Below are 19,204 nucleotides of genomic sequence, written 5' to 3'. Positions count from 1 at the left end.
AGTAATGGATAAGGGAAAGAAAAAAAATACTTTACATACATCATATTGCTAATTATAGATATAAAGGATAAATGGCATTTTGTCAAAAGTATTTTTGTCTACATTTTATACCTCCTCCTTGGTTTTCCAAGCTTGGCATGGAATGCTTCTCATACAGAATTAATTTGAAATGCTGCGTATTTATTATCATAATCATCATCTTCAAAATAAAAAATGTACTGCCTTCAAGTTGATTTCGACTTATGGCGACCCTACGAATAGGGTTTTTATGAGGCTGAGAGGCAGTGAGCTTCATTTGGCAGAGAGATTCCGTTATGCCATTGTTAAATCTTATGGATAAAAAAAAATTATTCTACTACCTCTGTATGTGTGTGTTTATTTTTAATATTGTTTTAGGCTACTTAGATGTGCAGCAGCCAAGGCCAGCACCTTGTAGGCGTTTTTTTTAAAGTAACCGAAATGTAATTGTAACAGTAATTACTACTTTTTTTGGCCAAGTAATTGTAACTGTAATTTATTGCTTTTAAGTAATCTTCCAAGCTCTGCATGTTCTCATATTCTTATCATTCCCTAGTGTCTGTCTCCCCAACTAAGCATTAACAGGGAGAAGCACCACCCCTTTCAGCTGCCCTGCTGAAAACGTCAGTTGCTTAGTCCTTTCTTGAAAGGGGGGAAGAAACTATTCACAGATCTTGAACGTGCAGACAGCATAGACTTATTTTCACAGGGCTCCTGTAATTATATTTGCAAAGCAGTAGGCTGGTATGGCATTTTAAACTCCAGGCACACAATCCCCTCCCCAGGTCAGTAGAATGTGGACAGATTTCCTAATGCAACTTTTACCCACCTGATGCCTTCCAGATGCTTTTGGATTACAACTCCCATCAGATTGAGCCAGCATAACCATCCTCCTGGACCAGAATGGCTTGACCAGTTTGATGACAAAAATGGATTACTGCAATGCACTCTATGTGAGGCTTCCCCTATGCATGGTCCGGAAAGTGCAGTAAGCACAGAATGCCGTGACATGAGTGGTGCTGGGGGGGGGAGACCCTTAACATTATGCCTTAATAGTTGTGTTAAAAAAATATAACAGCCCTCCTTAGAGCTCTGCACTGGCAGGTCAAATTCAAGGTGTTAATATTAACAGCTTGAGACTAGTTTACTTACTCCATATATGCTCACTGGACTGCTGCAATCTGCAGCACTGGCATTTTTACAAGTGCCATATAATGTTCATTCCACACTTACAAGGAATCTCTTTCCGTGTGGCAGCATCCACTCTCTGGAACTCCCTGTCCACTGACATCAGTTGAGTGCCTTTGCTGTATTCATTTCCAACCTCTCCTAAAAAGTATTTGTTTAGGCAAGCATACCCAGACACATACATTTTACATGTATTTTAATACGGAATTTTATTTTATAATTTTACAAGCTTGAAGCTTTCCCCATATTCACAATATTTGTGTGGTTGCCTGTTCCACCTCCAAGCAGTGAGAAGTTCTGGGACAGCTAATAGCCACAATAGCTGTTGCACTCGTAATGCTTGCAAGATCTGTAACAAGCACAGATGTCAACTGTCCCCATTTCTACTCAGGCAATATGATCACAGGGCTTAGTAATGGCAGCCACATTATCAAGGGTTCATTAATCTTCCAATGTGATAAATGCTATTAAATGACAACAATGCCAGTCTACATTCTATATATGAACTGGCAGGAGTGTAGTAGTCTTAGGAGTAGGGTCCCAGCAGGGTTCCTATGTCTCCAGCATCCTGAGCCAATCAGCATGAAAGGAGACGGTATTAGCAGCTGAGAATAGTCTTCTAACATGCTTCATCCTTTCCTGCTGACTGGAACCAATCAGAGTGAGAGGACGTTAATCAGCCACAGAGAAGACTCTTTTCAATAGCTAACACTCTCCTCTTTCATGCTTACTGGCTCCTAGGGACGTCTGTTGTTCTGGGAGAAGGCATTCACAAAGATCTCATTCTCAACACAGCAGCAAAAAAGGGTGTGTGACTGTGACTATCATGAAGGGACCCTGCACTTCTGAATTTGCCACTACACTACTGTGAACAGGTCAGCCTCTGCACAAAAGAATAAAGCTACAGCAACCAGAAATCAGAAAGGGCCAGTCTTCAAAAAGTAATCCAGAGTGGAACTGCTGAATTATAACTTAACAAGAAGTTGGGATTATCAGTTCTAGATTGAATTGTAATACTGGATATTTCTTCTTTAAATTCCCTACAGCTGTCAATTAATTTAGCAATACTAGGATGTTTGAGTTATCACCAAGTTCTGCAGTTGTGAATGGCCACTGTTTCTTTGCATGAATTTAAGCTTTCATTGTCGCAACTAGTATTTTTCATGTTTCATTTTCATCTGACCTCACTGCTCACTTTCATCCACTGCTCACTAATGGTCACACTTGGTGCATTTCCTGAAATGGCCACCTGCAACGTAAACTCTGATTCCATAACAAACTTGTTCGTCTCTGAGATGTCACAAGACTCTGGCCCTTCATTACCATACTGATTTAAACATGCAATTTGATACACTTTCAAATTTTCAAAATTCATCACTTAAATCTTTTCTTTCTGAATTTAAAGCGTAAATAAGAGAAAAGGCTACAAGTTAATGAAATTTTCAGCTACAACTAAACCCAGTTATTATGCCTTAATAGCTGTGTTAAAAAATGATCCAAAAGAAATCTACAAGAAAATTTCCTCTCTATCATGACTCCTACAAAAATGCTATCTGCAAAATATTGGAAGGTGCACACGGGGTCTTATTCCCAACAATAGGAGCGCGTATAGTCAAGTATAAAAAAAAGGAAAGATGGGAAACCACCTGCCAAATATATGTTGAATATTTTTATAACTTCTAATATAGATCTTGGTTAATTAGATCTGTTAAAAGCTTGGTTCTCTCTCACACACATTTCTCACACTAGCTCCTTCTCCCATTAATTATTCTAACATACTATTAGTCTCACTGGCTCGTTTCTCAAATCTGCCCAGCCTGAGATTCTGCTGCTAGTTTGACCTCAATGCACAGTCCCCCTTCACTGCTGAAAAGAACTTTGAATGTGTGTGTGTGGGGGGGCATACTTCAAACACATGCACCATATAGCGTGCATACCCAATGGTAAACCTTTCTTGCCGCATAAATCACAACCATACTCCAAAGGGCAAGTTGATATTCTGATTATCATGACATTCTGATTAGCAAGCTAGCTAAATGTGGGCTGGATGGAAGAACTACCAGGTGGCTCCATAGTTGGCTACAGAATGGTACTATCAATGGTTCTTTCACAAACTGGGGGGAGGTAACAAGCAGGATACAGCAGGCCTCAGCACTGGGCCCAGTGCTCTTCAACATTTTCATTAATGACTTGCTCTGACTAAATTTCTTTCCACAGTCCATGTGTTTCTCCCCATATGGGTTCTTTGATCTGTATTACAATTTCCATCATTAGTGAAATTCTTTGAATAGTGCCAACTCTCATTATCTCTGACTGTTGGCCGTAGTAGAGTTGGAATCCAACAAGGGCAGTTCTAGGCGTTTATATGTTTGCTGCAGTTTGATCTTTTTGATGCCAAGTTTCAGTTACGTCCAAACCTCAGTCCAAATTCCATACATTTATATAGTTGCTCCCTTGTACGACTTCTTTGATAAGTAGCAATGCTTCCCCTCCAACTCAAGCTTTTCTAAACATTAAGCATTTATATTGTTTTCCCCCTATATGGGTTTTTTATGTTTAGTAAGGCTTTCCCCATCAAGGATGGACTTTCCAGACTTGATTTATACAGTCTCTCCCGTGTAAAGTTTTTCATGTGTGGTAAGTTTTTCACTACCAGTGAAACTCTTTCCATATTTCATACACTTACATTATTTCTCCTGTGTGGGTTTTTTGACGTGAAGTAAAGCTACTGCTTACACTGAAGCCCTTTCCACATTCCATGCATTTATATGGGTTTGTTTAGCTTTTAGTAAGGCTTCCAGTATGATGGGAGCACTTTCCACAATAGGCATTTACATAATTTCTCTCCTGTGAAGGTTTTGATATGAAGCCAAATTGTTACTTTTACTGAAGCTCTTTCCACATTCCATGCATTCAAATGGCTTCTCTGGTGTAGGTTCTCTGATGAGCAATAAGTCTCCGGCTTGCACTGAAGTTTTTTCCGTATTCCATGCAATTATATGGTTGATTCCCCGGGTGGGGTCTTTCATTTGAAGTAAGACGTTAATGCTGACTGAAGCTCTTTCCACACTACATACATTCAAATGGGTCCTTTCCTGTATGGGTTCTTTGATGTTTAGTAAGATTTGCAGTCTGGATAAAGGACTTTCCACATTCCATATGTTTGAATAGTTTCTCTCGTGTGGATTCTTTATGTTTAATGTTTCTCCCCTGTGTGGGTTCTTTGATGTTTAGTAAGGTTTGCACTCTGGCAGAAGCACTTTCCACACTCCATACATTTATATGGTTTCTCCTCTCTGTGAGTTATTTGATGTGTTTTAAGATTTGCACTCTGGCTGAAGCACTTTCCACACTCCATGCATTTATATGGTTTCTCTCCTGTGTGGGTTCTTTCATGTAAAGACAGACTTCCACTACCACTAAAGCACTTTCCACACTCCATACATTCATATGGTTTCTCCCCACTGTGGGTTCTTTGATGTGCAATAAGGTTATTGCTCACACAGAAGCTCTTTCCACACTCCATGCATTTATATGGTTTTTCCCCAGTGTGGGTTCTTTGATGTAAAGACAGACCTCCACTACCACTAAAGCACTTTCCACACTCCATACATTGATATGGTTTGTCCCCTGTGTGAGTTATTTGATGTGCAATAAGGCTTGCACTCTGGCCAAAGCACTTTCCACATTCCATACATTTAAATGGTTTCTCCCCTGTGTGGGTTCTTTGATGTGCATGAAGGTTTGCACTTTGGCTAAAGCACTTTCCACATTCCATACATTTAAATGGTTTCTCCCCTGTGTGGGTTCTTTCATGTAAAGACAGACTTCCACTACCACTAAAGCACTTTCCACACACCATACATTTATATGGTTTCTCTCCTGTGTGGGTTATTTGATGTACAATAAGGCTTGCACTCTGGCCAAAGCACTTTCCACATTCCATACATTTAAATGGTTTCTCCCCTGTGTGGGTTCTTTGATGTTTAGTAAGGTTTGCATTCTGGCTGAAGCACTTTCCACATTCCATGCATTTATATGGTTTCTCCCCTGTGTGGGTTCTTTCATGTAAAAACAAACTTCCACTACTAGTAAAGCACTTTCCACACACCACACATTTATATGGTTTCTCCCCGGTGTGGGTTCTTTGATGTCCATGAAGGTTTGCGCTCTGGCTGAAGCACTTTCCACATTCCATGCATGTATATGGTTTCTCCCCTGTGTGGGTTCTCCAATGATTATCTAGTGTTGATTTGTCTGCAAAGAATTTCCCACACAGTGGACACTGTTTCATTTTCTTTCTTTTGGGACCTTGTGGAAGTTCATGGAGGTCTGAACACAGAGATGCAGAGTATTTCGTCCTCCAAATCTCTGACTGGTTTCTGTCCTGTGTTTCTGGTCCCCTAAGATTTTCAAATGTCTCTTTTCCCACTTCATGCTTGACTGTTTCAGATGACTCCTCAGATGGCTCATTATAACACTCATTATCCTTCGCATCATCTGCTGGGGAAGAAAAAACAATACAATTCATATTACTCGTACTATTGTCAACAGAACAGAAGAATGTTGGTCAAGAAAATTCTGCAACAGGACCATGTCTTAAAATGAGGATGGGGAACCTACGGCCCTCCAGATGTTCTTAGACTCTTGCCTCCTATCATTACTGGGAATCACAGCCAATGGTCAGGGCTGATGGAAGCAACATCTGGAGGGCCACAGCTCTCTCATCTTTTGTATATGAGTTCTCAAAGCAGGCTGAACTATTTTTTGTGGAGTGTGGAGAATTCTCTCTACTTGAATCCTAGAATGGAAGAAAAGGCAGATTTATCTATTTATCTCATTGGATTATTTATAAACCAACTTATTACAAATATCACGGTGTACTATCAAATCAATAAAACATCATAAAATTATAAAATCATAAAATACAGAGCAGATTACCAATAAACAACCCGGTAAACGTTACTCTGGTTACTAGGCCTTGGTCAAACTAGGAAACAGTGTATTAATAGGAAAGAGATACAGGGCTACTTTTTCTGTGGCCGACCATTTCAGGGTAATATAATGGTACAGATGGGCACCAGGGGGCATGGCTGGAATTTGGGTGAAATCTAGCAAAATGGGTGTGAAAATCAAGGCACTCTTAACCCAGTAACAAGTGAGATGATAGACATGCTTTGAAATAGGATTGCCCCCTGCCTGCACACTCCACCCAGGCAAGCCTGTCCCTGTAGACAGCCACACATTGGATTTGCTGAGGACCTACACGCAAAGTCCAATGTTTGTAGGCCTGAATATCCTAGTAGTGTCACAGATTTTTTTTCCTTTGGTTGTTAGGTTGGGCTTTTTCAAACATGTTCCCTCTTCCCAGTTCAAAATTGGCAGCAGACAGGCTGGAGACAGACATTTTATTCTGATTATTTTTTAAACTCGTATTACATACATATCCATTCCAACCTTTCTCCAAGGAGCTCAAAGTAGCATTCATGGGTCTCTTTTTCCCCATGTTATCCTCACAACAACCCTGTGAGGTAGGTTAGGCTGAAAGACAGTGAGTCACACAGTGAATTTCATAGCCAATGTTAGCTCTGTTCTCCTAGGTTCTAGTCCACTTAATATCCCTCCATCTTATTCCACATTCTGGAAAAAGATAAAGATGTTAATCAGCAGGGGAAGGGTAATAATGTTTTCCCATAGGTCTAGAAATGTGTGGGACTGTCCTTAACAGTCCTGTGTGGCACCTTTAAGATTAACCAATTCTAATCCTGTACATACTTATCAGGGAGCAATCCCCGTAGAATTCAGTGGGACTTATCTCTGAGTAATGTATCGTTATTGTTGTATGAATGCACACTAGAAATTTTGACAGCAGGGACCTCTTCTCAACCAAGGTAAGACTTGTAAATGCTAAAACTGCAGTGTTTAAATGTTTGTTTACAAAGGAAAAGACAGGGAGAGAACCAGAAGAGGGGGGACGGCGGCACAAAACTTTTCTTCCAGCAGAGAAGCACCAGTGACAGCAGGCACCCTTTCTGAACCAAGGTAAGACACTTTTCAGTTTACGTAGGTGCTAATTATTTGTAAAATTGCAAAACGTAAGTGTCCACAGGAGCTTTGCAACAGAGGAGAATGGGGAGAATACCAGAACAATTTGGCCACAGCCCCGTGCCTGCTCACTGGCCACACCCCATGACCTCTTAGCAGCACAACCAGGTCTAGTGAGCATCAGCCACCACTGATGTTCAGGGACCCTTGAGGTCAGTAGTTGCCAACCTTTTTAGATCCAGGGGCATGTCTGGAATTATGATGATGTGTCATGGGCACCACTCACAAAATGGCTGCTGTGGCAGCATGGCATAGCAAAGAAGGGCTGCTGTGAGGGTGTGGCGTAACACAAAATGTCAGCCAAATTCAAAAGTGCAAAAAAAAGTAGGATCACAAAATTGTGCAAATTTAGAAGACTTTAATTTTTAAAGAAATGTTTGACATTCAAATGTTTCAAGCCACAGAGTGGAAAACATATGAATAGCCAAACAAGTTATAGGAACCTCCTTTCCCAAACATTGCTAAGTCTTCTCCGTTGAGGCCTTCAAGGAAATACCTCTGAGCATTCTCTGACTGCCCTTCAAGGTAGGCCTATAAAGAGCCCTCATAAAAACTGATGGTTTAGGAGCCTTCCTAACCTGGACTGGAAAGCAGGCAGTCCCCCTCCAACTCACACATGGACACACATGGAAGGAACCTCTTTGCCATATTTCTGGATTAGGACTGGCTGAGTGCTGCAGAGAGCTGATTGGCCAGAGGGCAGTAGATTGACAGAAATGTCTGCAGAGCTTCTCTAATAATAGTATAAAATGTGTGTGTGATAGGAAAGAATTCACAGCTTTGAGATTTTTTGGGGTGGTGGTAGCAGTAATAAATGTTTGGCATTCTCCTTGGGAGGGCTGTGCCTTAGTAACCCTAGTGGACCAACCTCCACTGTTGAACATTATGCTGATGCCTGGGCTTGTGGTTACTCCAAAAACTGTCCAAAGCTACTGAATGTAGCTTACACCAGCTTGGAATTAAGTAACTGAACTCAACGAACCTCACTGGACTGATCTAAAAATCTTTGAAAGCAGCTGACTGTAGTTCCTATATTGCAGGGTAAACTAAAGGTGAATAAAGATCATTTCGGAGTAGAACTTCGAACGGATTCTAGTTCATATGCATGTCCATTCCCTTCAACATCATCCCACCAGCAGGGGCCAGACTCTTAGCTTTCATTTTTAAAAAAAGTAAGTCAGATACCTATATAAGAAAATTAGAAAACAAATTGTGGAGGCGATATTCTAAGGCTTATTAGGCAGATACAGAGGGGCTGCTCTTGCTGAGGACGCTTAGTCACTTAACCACTCCTGCTAAGCAATCAGAAGGAAGGGGTGTGAGGCATTTCGTGTTATCCTATCTGAGAGAGATTCATTCTTTTCCAACAGGAGCAGCTTGCAGCGAGAAGTACAGGTGCAGGAATGAAGTGAATGATGCCTTGTGCCTTTTATAGCTTGTGTCAGGCAGAAATTAAACAAGTCAACCCTTTTCTAGTACGGACATGAAATTATGAGGAAAGCTTCACTTGTCAATGCTGTCTGTCAGATATCTTATTAAATTTGTGTGGCTCGCGATTTACTTTTGGAGTCTATAATTCACCACAGCACCCTGAAACATTCTGAATGCTGAAATTTATTTTGCTCAGGATGATGAAAGCCGAAAGGAAGCCCAGAGGCTGATGCGCACAGATGCGAAAGGAGAGTCCAGAGTTGCACGACGCACACAATAGGAACATGGAACGTCAGAAGCATGAACCAGGGAAAGTTAGAAATTGTCAAGCAAGAAATGGAACGTATCAACATTACAATACTTAATGTGAATGAATTAAAATGGACGGGAATGGGACATTTTCAATCAGGAAACTACAAAATATTTTATGCAGGAAATGAGAAATTAAGAAGAAACGGGGTTGCTTTAATAATGAGAAGTGACGTAGCAAAAGCAATAAGGAGCTATAACACAAGGACTGAGCAAGTGATGTGAATGAGATTAAACAGAAAACCTATTAACATAAGGAGTGGAGGGGAGCACCTCGACAAGTGAGAGACTCCCCCGCTTGGGCAGCCCATGATGCAAGGGGCAGCAGGGGTGCGTGAGTGGGCAGAGGAGGTCCCCGTGGACCATATAGTGCTGTTTGAAAATATAGTTTGAAATGGCAGCAGAATACCATCAGCCAGCCACACTTTGCTGTTTGGCTTTCGTCTAACTTTCTCCAGCCCGTCTGGCTGTGAAGAGGAATGATACAGGTCTGGAGGAGGAATGCACAGTGTGGTGCTCCCTTTTTCCTGGGTCTTCATCTTTAATTAATCCTCATGCAAAAAAAAAATCAGTTTTAAAAAATGGACTGTTGCTTCAGCTTGCCTTGGGATTATGTTTTGGACCTAGACTGATTCCTCGTGTTTAACCTTGTCTTGCTGAGACTACCCTGCACCTCAAAGCCTGCTCTCTTGGAGAGACTCGGGAGGCAGCAGTACGGAGCCGCACTCAGACTGGAGGCGGAAGCAGCTGCACAAAGTGTGGAGTGTGGAACTCGTTGGGCTGCCGGAGCCCGCCGAGTGCCCAGAGTCCCCCTTCTGCTTCTCCCCACTACTTCTGCTGCCCCCGCTAACACCATCTCCTCTTCCTCGGGCCGGCAGCCCTGCGTCCTCCCCCAGCCGCAGCTTCATCCTAGCTGGCTCCCACGACACGCTGCTGGCGGGCGTCAAGACTCAAGCTGCGGGAGCTGGCGCCACCAAAAAGACCATGGAGCCGCTGCCACCCTCAGTTGGAACAGGCTTCAGGGAATTGTGACATTGAGATGCAAACCACTGCAGGAAAAAGGATGGATGTCTTTAAGACAAGGTCTTCAATTGTGAGTTTTTTCCTGGACTTTTTTTTCTTAATAATGTTATTTGTTATTTAGTTTAATTTTTGTAAATTGTATTGCTTTCATTGATGTATTTTATACTTGTGTTTATTTTTCTTTGTAAGCCGCCTTGAAGGCCTTTGGCCGAAAGGTGTGGTATAAACAAATTTAATAATAATAATAATAATAGTGTTTGGGAGACTGTCCATAGTCTCCCATGGGGCTGAGGGCCAGGGTCCTACAGCCTTCAGAAGGGGGAAAGCGCCTGAAGCAGAGTTGACAGACAGCGAGCGGAGCAGAAAGAGCGAGGAAATGACTCTCCAAGCAACTTTTATAGTGATGGGGAGCTGGAACAAACAGAGTGAAGTTCCTGTCTTGTACATCAATTTAATTATTTTCGTTAGGCAGATCTGTGTAAAATGTTGTAGTTTGTGGATTATCGTCATCTTTGGGGTGGGAAGGAATAGTGTAATAGGGATCCTTGCTGTTTCCTCAGCAGTTCTTTACTCTGCTAACTTTGACACACTCCAGCCCTTGCTTTCCAGAAACAGTTTAACAACGTGATGGTTCCTCATTCCACACTCATTTAGGCCTCGTGGCTGTTGTCGCCTTTGCCTTCCTTAGCATCTCATTATGTTGATGGCATGCTGTTTCCTGATAACCTTATCATACCCCCAGAGGACAAGGTCTCGCATGACAGTAAGCAAAATGTAGCACAAAGTTCCAAGAATAGTACATCAAAGCTTGCCACACAGAGGAGGGCCAGGATCTCTTCTCGATCGGCCCAGAGTGCAGGACATGGAATAATGGGCTTGAGTTGCAGGAAGCCAGATTTTGGCTGAACATCAGGAAAAACTTCCTAACTGTTAGAGCCATATGACAATGGAACCAATTACCTAGAGAGGTAGTGGGCTCTCCGACACTGGAGGCCTTCAAGAGGCAGCTGGACAGCCATCTGTTGGGAATGCGTTGATTTGGATTCCTGCACTGAGCAGGGGGTTGGCCTGGATGGCCTTATAGGCCCCTTCCAACTCCACTGTTCTATGATTCTATAACCATCATCCAAGTCTACGGTCCAACAGCAAACTCAGAAGAAAAAGAATTGGAAAGATTTTACACAGAGGTACAGGAAGAAATTGATCACACACCAAAACAAGATGTGCCGATAATCATGGGGGACTGGAATACAAAAGCAGGGAACAGAGAAGTATTGAGGGAAAATAGGGCTTAAGAGATAGAAATGAAGCAGGAGACTTATTGAATTCTGTAAAGCCAATAATCTGTTTCTTGGAAACATATTTCTGAGCAACCGAAAAGACAACTGTACACGTGGGCATCACCAAATGGTCAATATAGGAATCAAAATTGATTATATAATTGGTAGCAGAAGATGGAGAAGTTCTATACTTTCTGCAAAAACAAGACCAGGAGCAGACTGCAGTACAGATCATGAACTGGTCGTATTGAAAATCAGAGTAAAGCTAAAGAAGAAGAACAAAGCAATCATAAGGCCATAATACCATTTAAATAACATCCCAGAAGAACATAAAGATCAAATAAGGAACAGATTTGAGGCTTTAAACTTAGTTGACAAAGAACCAGAAGAACTGTGGAGTAAAGTCAGAGACTTTATCAGGGAAGAATGCAAAAAGAGAATACTAGTTAAAAAGTCTCTCTAGTTAAAAAGAGAGAAAGACCCCAATGGATGACTGAAGAAACTCTTAAAATGGTTAAAGAGAGAAGGAAAGCAAAAGGAGACAGGAACATGGTTGGAACACTAAATGCAATAATACAGCAACTAGCATAGGGACAAAAAAAACTATTACAAAAGTTATTGTATAGAAATAGAGGAGGACAAGAGGCCTATTCCGAAAGATCAGAGAAATTAAAGGGAAATTTAAACCAAGAGTAGGGATGTTGAATAAACAACAAGGGAGCAACTGACTGACCGAAATAAAATAAAAGGAAGATGGAAGCAATACACTGAAGAACTCTATAAAAGAGATGCAAGGATGACAAGATTCATTCATGGAGGAACTGTATGATGAAGAACCAGAAATTTTAGAATGTGAGGTGAAAGCTGCTCTTAAAATACTTGGAAGAAACAAATCACCAGGAACAGATGGCATACCAATAGAGTTGCTACAGGTTACTGAAACTGAATCTGTCCAAATTTTGACAAAAAAATGTCAATAAATACGGAAAACAATGGGCCACAGACTGGAAGCGCTCAATATACATCCCAACTCCAAAGAAAGGGGATCCCAGGGAATGCAGTAATTATCAAACTATTGCCTTAATATCCCATGCAAGTAAAGTAATGCTCAAGATTCTACAACAAAGGGACTTCCGGGAAGGGTGACTTAGCCTGTGCCTGCTTTTGAGACGGGCTCCTGCCTCAAAAGAAGCTTATTCAGATATATCAGTCAGTTTTTTCTTTTTTTTTTTGACTGATTAAACTTCTCCCGGGTAGGGAGAAACGAAGAGATTAACCTCAAAGCCTATTTTTGTTGGGACGACCAGATCTCATTAATTTATGGGACGAGGTCCAGCCAACGAAGGTGGGACGGATTTTCAACAGCAAGCTCTATCTGTTAAAGCGAACGTTCATCTTATCTTCTAAGAGAGAACGCACTAACAGGCAAGCACCCTTCTTTCTATATTTTTCTTTTACTTGACTTAAATTGTTGCTGTTTAAAAGAGATTTGCCAGATTGATCGGTTTTTGACATCTCACTGGGGAGCCATAACTTCTCTCTGCTACGCACTAATTAATAGCTTATCTCTGTTTTTGTTGCAAAAAGCTGTCCTGGATTTGCATTCTAAAGATATACACAGAAGAGGGATTTCTATTCCAGATTTTTATTTTGAAGAATATTATACTGTCTGAGACTACTCTCTTTTTGGTCTATTTTATTTTGACGAATCTGTTTATTGACGACTGCCATTAATTGTTTCGATCCTGGGAACTGCATTTTGTTTACTTAACTATGGAGAGATAAGGCTGTCTGCTCTGTTTATACTGTGATGTCACCAAGTTTGGAGTATTAACCCAATTGTTGCTGAAATAAGAAGTGGTTTTCCTATATTTTTCTTTTAAAATGGCAATTAAGAAAGTGGCTGAGAATCTGGAAATAACTATGTTTCAGAAAATAATGGATGAGATTGAGATAACGAAACAAAACCTGCGACAGGGTTGTAAGGAGCTGAAAATTGAATTGAGTAAAATGACGCAGGAGATTAAAGATATAGGGGTCCCTGTGAGAGAGGTGACCCTGGAAGGGGTCCCTGTGAGAGAGGAGACCCCGGAGATTGGAACAAACGTGGAACAGGAAAAAGATTTGGAGTCTATGGACTTTAGAAATAAAATCTATTGTTTGGAGACACAGGAGATTAAAGACATAGGGGTCCTTGTGAGAGAGGAGACCCTGGAGACTGGAACAGGGGTCCCTGTGAGAGAGGAGACCCTGGAGACTGGAACAGGGGTCCCTGTGAGAGAGGAGACCCCGGAGATTGGAACAAACGTGGAACAGGAAAAAGATTTGGAGTCTATGGACTTTAGAAATAAAATCTATTGTTTGGAACTCAATGTTATCTCTGAAGAAATTAATGAAGATTCTAGAGATAAAGTTATCAATGGCATGGATAATCTTCTGGACTGGAATGATGTGATGGAGCCCAATATAGAGAAAATTTATGGAATTAGCTGCAGCCATGTAACAATGGAAAAACTTTCAAGAGATGACCCAGTGTATTTTGAAAAAAAGAACAGAGATATGATTTTACAGCAGTATTTCAGCAACCTATTCAGAATGGATGGCAAGAAAATATTTGGGATAGAGGTAATTCCCATCAGACTCTTACTATATGACTATGGCTTTGACAGCAAGATTATTATGGAATACTGATAATGGAAGATTGGATACTGAAATTACTGGACTTAACAAGACTACTGAAGATGGAAGATGGAAAATGGAACTAATAGGGATAATAGAACAATGGCTACTGAAATTACTGAACCTAACAGATTCTGATGTGATGGATTAATTGAAATGTTTATTTTGACTATGGTTATGACAATAAGATTATCATAATTAGTAATGAGATGGATTAATTGATATGCTTATCTGGAAAAAAAAATTGATAGATATATTTCTTAAAGAATTGAAACCTCTCTTTGACTTTTTGTGGAAAGAATAAAGTAATGTTTATGAGATTTGATGATTAAGTAAGATAACTATTGGAGGAAAGTGATTTTATAATATGACTTAAGAGACAGGATTGTTATATATTATAGACTTATAACTGATCTGATCTTTGACAAATGGGAAGTCAATATTTTACTCTTTATTTTTTATTTTTATTTTTATTTTTATTTTTATTTTTTTGTTTAACTATTTTTGATTTTGTTTTTTGTCTTTGAATGTTTTATGATTTCGTCTTGTATGTTTTATGAAAATTTGAATAAAAATTATTGAAAAAAAAAAAAGATTCTACAACAAAGGCTCTTACCATATATGGAGAGAGAAATGGATCATATTGCAAACATACATTGGATAATGGAACAGTCCAAGGAATTTCAGAAGATAATCACCCTGTGCTTTATAGATTACAGCAAAGCCTTTGACTGTGTAGATCATGAAAAACTATGGAATGCTTTAAAAGAAATGGGGGTGCCACAGCATCTGATTGTCCTGATGCGCAACCTATACTCTGCACAAGAGGCCATTGTAAGGACAGAATATGGAGAAACCGATTGGTTCCCCATCGGAAAGGGTGTGAGACAGGGGTGCATTTTATCACTCTGTTTATTTAATCTGTACGCAGAACATATCATATGGAAAGGGGGACTGGACCAAGATGAAGGGGGTGTGAAAATTGGAGGGAGAAATATCAATAATTTAAGATATGCAGATGATACCATACTACTAGCAGAAGCCAGTAATGATCTGAAACATACGCTAATGAATGTTAAAGAGGAAAGCACATAAAGCGGGACTACAGCTGAAGTCAAGAAGTCTAAAATAATGACAACAGAAGATTTATGTAACTACAGTTGACCATGAGGACATTGAATTTGTCAAGGATTATCAATACCTTGGCAGTCATTAACCAAAATGGAGACAATAGTCAAGAAATCAGAAGGCGGCTTGGACTGGGGAGGGCAGCTATGAGAGAACTAGAAAAGGTCTTCAAATGCAAAGATGTATCACTGAACACTAAAGTCAGGATCATTCAGACAATGGTGTTCCCAATCTCTATGTATGCATGTGAAAATTGGGCAGTGAAAAAAGGGGGTAAGAGAAAAATCAACTCATTTGAAATGTGGTGGTGGTGGAGAGCTTTGCACATACCATGGTCTGCGAAAAGACAAATAATTGGGTGTGAGAACAAATTAAACCAGAACTATCACTAGAAGCTAAAACGATGAAACTGAGCCTATCATACTTTGGACACATAATGGGAAGACATGATTCACTAGAAAAGGCAATAATGCTGGGCAAAACAGAAGGGAGTAGAGAAAGAGGAAGGCCAAACAAGAGATGGATTGATTCCATAAAGGAAGCCACAGACCTGAACTTACAAGATCTGAACAGGGTGGTTCATGACAGATGCTACCGGAGGTCATTGATTCATAGGGTCGGCATAAGGTGTAATCGACTTGAAGGCACATAACAACAGTGGAGGAAATGGAGCACTAGGGAGAGCTTCTGCTGCCGCTGGGGTGGGGAACCTCCACCGCGAGAGGGTGAATGTGGCCCACCAGGGTTCTCTATCTGACCCTTGGGACCCTCCATAGGCTACAGCCCCTCTCCCCAGGCCCTCAGCAGCTACACTATTCTATGCAGACGTAGGTAACAGACAGACATGAAGACTGAGTCTGCCTTCCTTTATGGAGTGTGTAATTTTTAAAACAACATGGTTTTTTAGGCGGAAAGTGATGGCAGCGTGGAGAGTACTGTTGAGCTCAGGTGCTGCTTGCAGGCTTTTCATAAGCAGAGTGGGGCATGTTTTTAGCACAGTAGGCAAGATCTTTATCTCCTTCCCCCCACCCCACCCTGCCTAGTGAGCCAACTTTGACAGGCAGGTGGGGCACCTCCCTGTCAATCATCTCATGGGGCCAGTTGATGTCGTCATGATGAGTTGGCGAGGCTCATTTGACAGTGACATGAAATGGAGCCTGCAGTGTCATCAGTGCCCAGTTCTCTGGAATGCTCTGCCAACAGAGATTCAGCAGGAGCCTTCTGTTTCAACTGTTAAGCGCCTGCTGAAAACCTTTCTCTTCCACCAGGCTCATGCAGGCAATTAAGAAGATGCCTTTTTTTGCAACAGTTAACCTTGGTCTCTATTGTATTTTTAATGTTTTTATTCTATGGTTGTTTTTTTAATGTGTTGTAAACCACTTTGATGTTTTTAACAAAATAGAGGTATAAAAATATTTTAATAAATAAATAAACAGGTGGGCAGTCCTGCCCATTTGTCAAAGCTGACCTGTGGGGGTGGGGTCTGACAAGTGGAGGATTAAATCCTGCTCTCTGCAGGGATCTGCTTTGTTAGCACATTCCCCACAGGGAACTCACTGGCAAAGCAGTACCCAGCAGGATTGAACCTTGTCTCCTGACTCATCAGTTGACATCACTCCCCCCTCCCCCAAAAAATCAAATACCCAGCCCTCACATGTTAGGGAGACAGCTAGGCTAGATCCTGTCACACTAAAAATATAGATCTAATATTGAGCGGTGGGGGAGTAGAGAATTAAAGCCTATGCACCAAGACTTTGAGGTTTACCACCTCATCTGATTTTGAGACTGGGCCACAGAAGGAGAATGATGAAGCATCACCAGAGCAACTGGCCCAGCTCCCCCTTTCCACACTGGCACCCCTAAAGTGCGGTAAAGAATCCTAAGAAGAGAAATTTTCCCCTTCAGCATCTCTGAATCAAGAAAAACTGTCCTTACCCAGAGAGGCCACATTCTCATAATTCTCCCACATGACTTCTTTGGACAGAGCTCTTTGGCCTGGATCCGGGAGGTCTCACTCCCCCTTGGGGAAATACACAGCCAGGGACACCAGCCTCTGAAAGACAGAAAAAGATTCTCAACACAGAAATAATCTCCAGGCAGACAGCATTGTCTCCAGTTTGAAACGGTATTTGATAACTGGTTAACTTTGTGCATTTTATTTTTTCAGGATTCTTGCAAGATTTAAGACTTCAGGCAAGAGACTTAAGAGCATTTACCACCTTCTTACTTGGTCAGCTTAACATCTTGGAGTGCCAAAGGTAAAAGGAAAGAGATGTTTTATTCTAGACAACCAAGGACACAGAAGGAGGCACCCAGGCTCTCCCCTGCATTGCTCCCTGATCATCCCTCCCGTACCTCATCTGAGCTCACAGCACCCACCCTGGGCTTGTTTTGTCTTTGCACAGCCATAAATGGCAGAAATGGCAGGATTAGCTTGACCTGTCCCCCAAGGGAGCAAACATTCTCAAATCCAATGCAAAATCTCTTAACAAAGCTCCATATAAACACAGCCAGTCGTGTTTCTTATCATTGCTGACCATATTCTTTTTCCCCTCCAAATAACTATCAGGCAAACCATTCTCTGATCTGATTGCTATTTATTTATAACAATGTTATGAAGCCTCACATCCCTTTTAGGATTTTTTGACACTGAAACCTGAATGCACCCCAGAAGTCAGCATCCTAAAGACAGCAAACATAAATTCAAAGGAATTTTATTGCATCTAAAGAGGATTATCATACTTATGAAAATATGTGAACAGTTGTTAACTTACATAGGCAAGCCTAGCCAGGAGAAGGGGGGGGCTGCTTGCCCACAGCAAGAGAGAAATGGTTTGACAACATCAGCTGTATATGAGAAAGAGAGAGACAGATAGACACACTTTGGGAAAAGAGGAACACAATTTAGTGATTTTAATAAAAGAGAATCATAGAATCATAGAATAGTAGGGTTGGAAGTGGCCTACAAGGCCATCCAGTCCAACCCCCTGCTCGATGCAGGAATTGAAATCGAAGCATTCCCGACAGGTGGCTGTCCAGCTGCCTCCTGAATGCCTCCAGTGTCAGAGAGCCCACTACCTCTCTAGGGAATTGGTTCCATTGTCGTATGGCTCTAACAGGAAGTTTTTCCTGATGTCCAGTCGAAATCTGGCTTCCTGCAACTTGATTCAAAGGAAGTTTATTGCATTTAAAGGGGATGATCATACTTATGAAAATATGTGAACAGATGTTAACTGACACAGACAAGCTTAGCCAGGAGAGCTTTGGGGGGGCTGCCTGCCCACAGCAAGAGAGAAATGGTTTGAAAACATCAGCTGTATATGAGATAAAAAGAGAGAGACAGACCAACACACTTTGGAAAAAGATGGGGAAAGAGGGACCCAATTTAGCAATTTTAATAAATGCAGGAGATTTTGGAGTGACTGGGAAAAGACATCAAGTTCAGTTCCGGAGAGCTCAAAGAAGGCATCATTGTGAACCATTTGGCTTTCTTAAGAAAAGTAAAGGAAGAAGGCTAGAAAAATAGGCTGAGAATTCAGTGGAAGCTTGAAGGGATTTGTACAAAGCTTTGGGAGGAAATGGGAAGAGAGAAAAAAGGGAAGAAACAAAAAGGCATTTTAAGAAGGTATGAGAAGCGTAGAGGAGGAAAAAGATCTGTTGTCAGTTTTAATGGACTGGATCAGACTATTTTGGTAAGGAGAGTTTGGTCGTGTCTCCCTGGAGCCATCCTGGCACAGCAAAAGTGACAAAGGAAGGAGTGTAACAACTACAGACCAGTCACCAACACCCCATTCTTGGCAAAGGTGGGGGTGAAGGTGGTTGTAGAGTAACGGCAACTATTCCTGGATGAGACTGTTTATCTAGATCCATTCCAATCTGGTTTCAGACCCAGTTTCGAAACAGAATCAGCCCCAGTTGTCCTTTAAAGGTGATCTTTACCCTGAGCGAAATAGGGAAGTGTGTCCTGTTACTTCTGCTTGATCTCTCAGCGTCATTTGATACCATTGACCATGGTGTTCTCCTGGACCGACTCAGTGGGATGG

At 41.3% G+C, this 19,204-nt stretch overlaps 1 protein-coding gene across 5 annotated transcripts in view; it reads right to left on the bottom strand.

Annotated features, from left to right (window-relative positions):
* Nucleotides 1-610: 610 nt before the first annotated feature.
* LOC133381160 (zinc finger protein OZF-like) overlaps nucleotides 611-19,204 on the bottom strand; it is a 29,003-nt gene continuing 10,409 nt past the window's right edge. For 2 of the 5 annotated variants that reach the window (XM_061619802.1, XM_061619804.1), the window contains 3 exons: nucleotides 17,936-18,008; nucleotides 17,097-17,214; nucleotides 612-5,709 (listed from right to left, as the gene is read on the bottom strand). In XM_061619802.1, the coding sequence (XP_061475786.1) occupies nucleotides 4,403-5,709; nucleotides 17,097-17,130 (1,341 nt within the window). In that variant the 5' untranslated portion in view covers nucleotides 17,131-17,214; nucleotides 17,936-18,008 and the 3' untranslated portion in view covers nucleotides 612-4,402. Of the gene's footprint in view, nucleotides 5,710-17,096; nucleotides 17,215-17,935; nucleotides 18,009-19,204 lie in introns of all 5 variants that reach the window. The other 3 variants (XM_061619800.1, XM_061619801.1, XM_061619805.1) reach the window with 2 other exon arrangements.

Source organism: Rhineura floridana, chromosome 3 (genome assembly GCF_030035675.1).
Source record: "Rhineura floridana isolate rRhiFlo1 chromosome 3, rRhiFlo1.hap2, whole genome shotgun sequence".
Classification (NCBI taxonomy): domain Eukaryota; kingdom Metazoa; phylum Chordata; class Lepidosauria; order Squamata; family Rhineuridae; genus Rhineura; species Rhineura floridana.
This window is presented reverse-complemented; position numbering and strand designations above follow the sequence as displayed.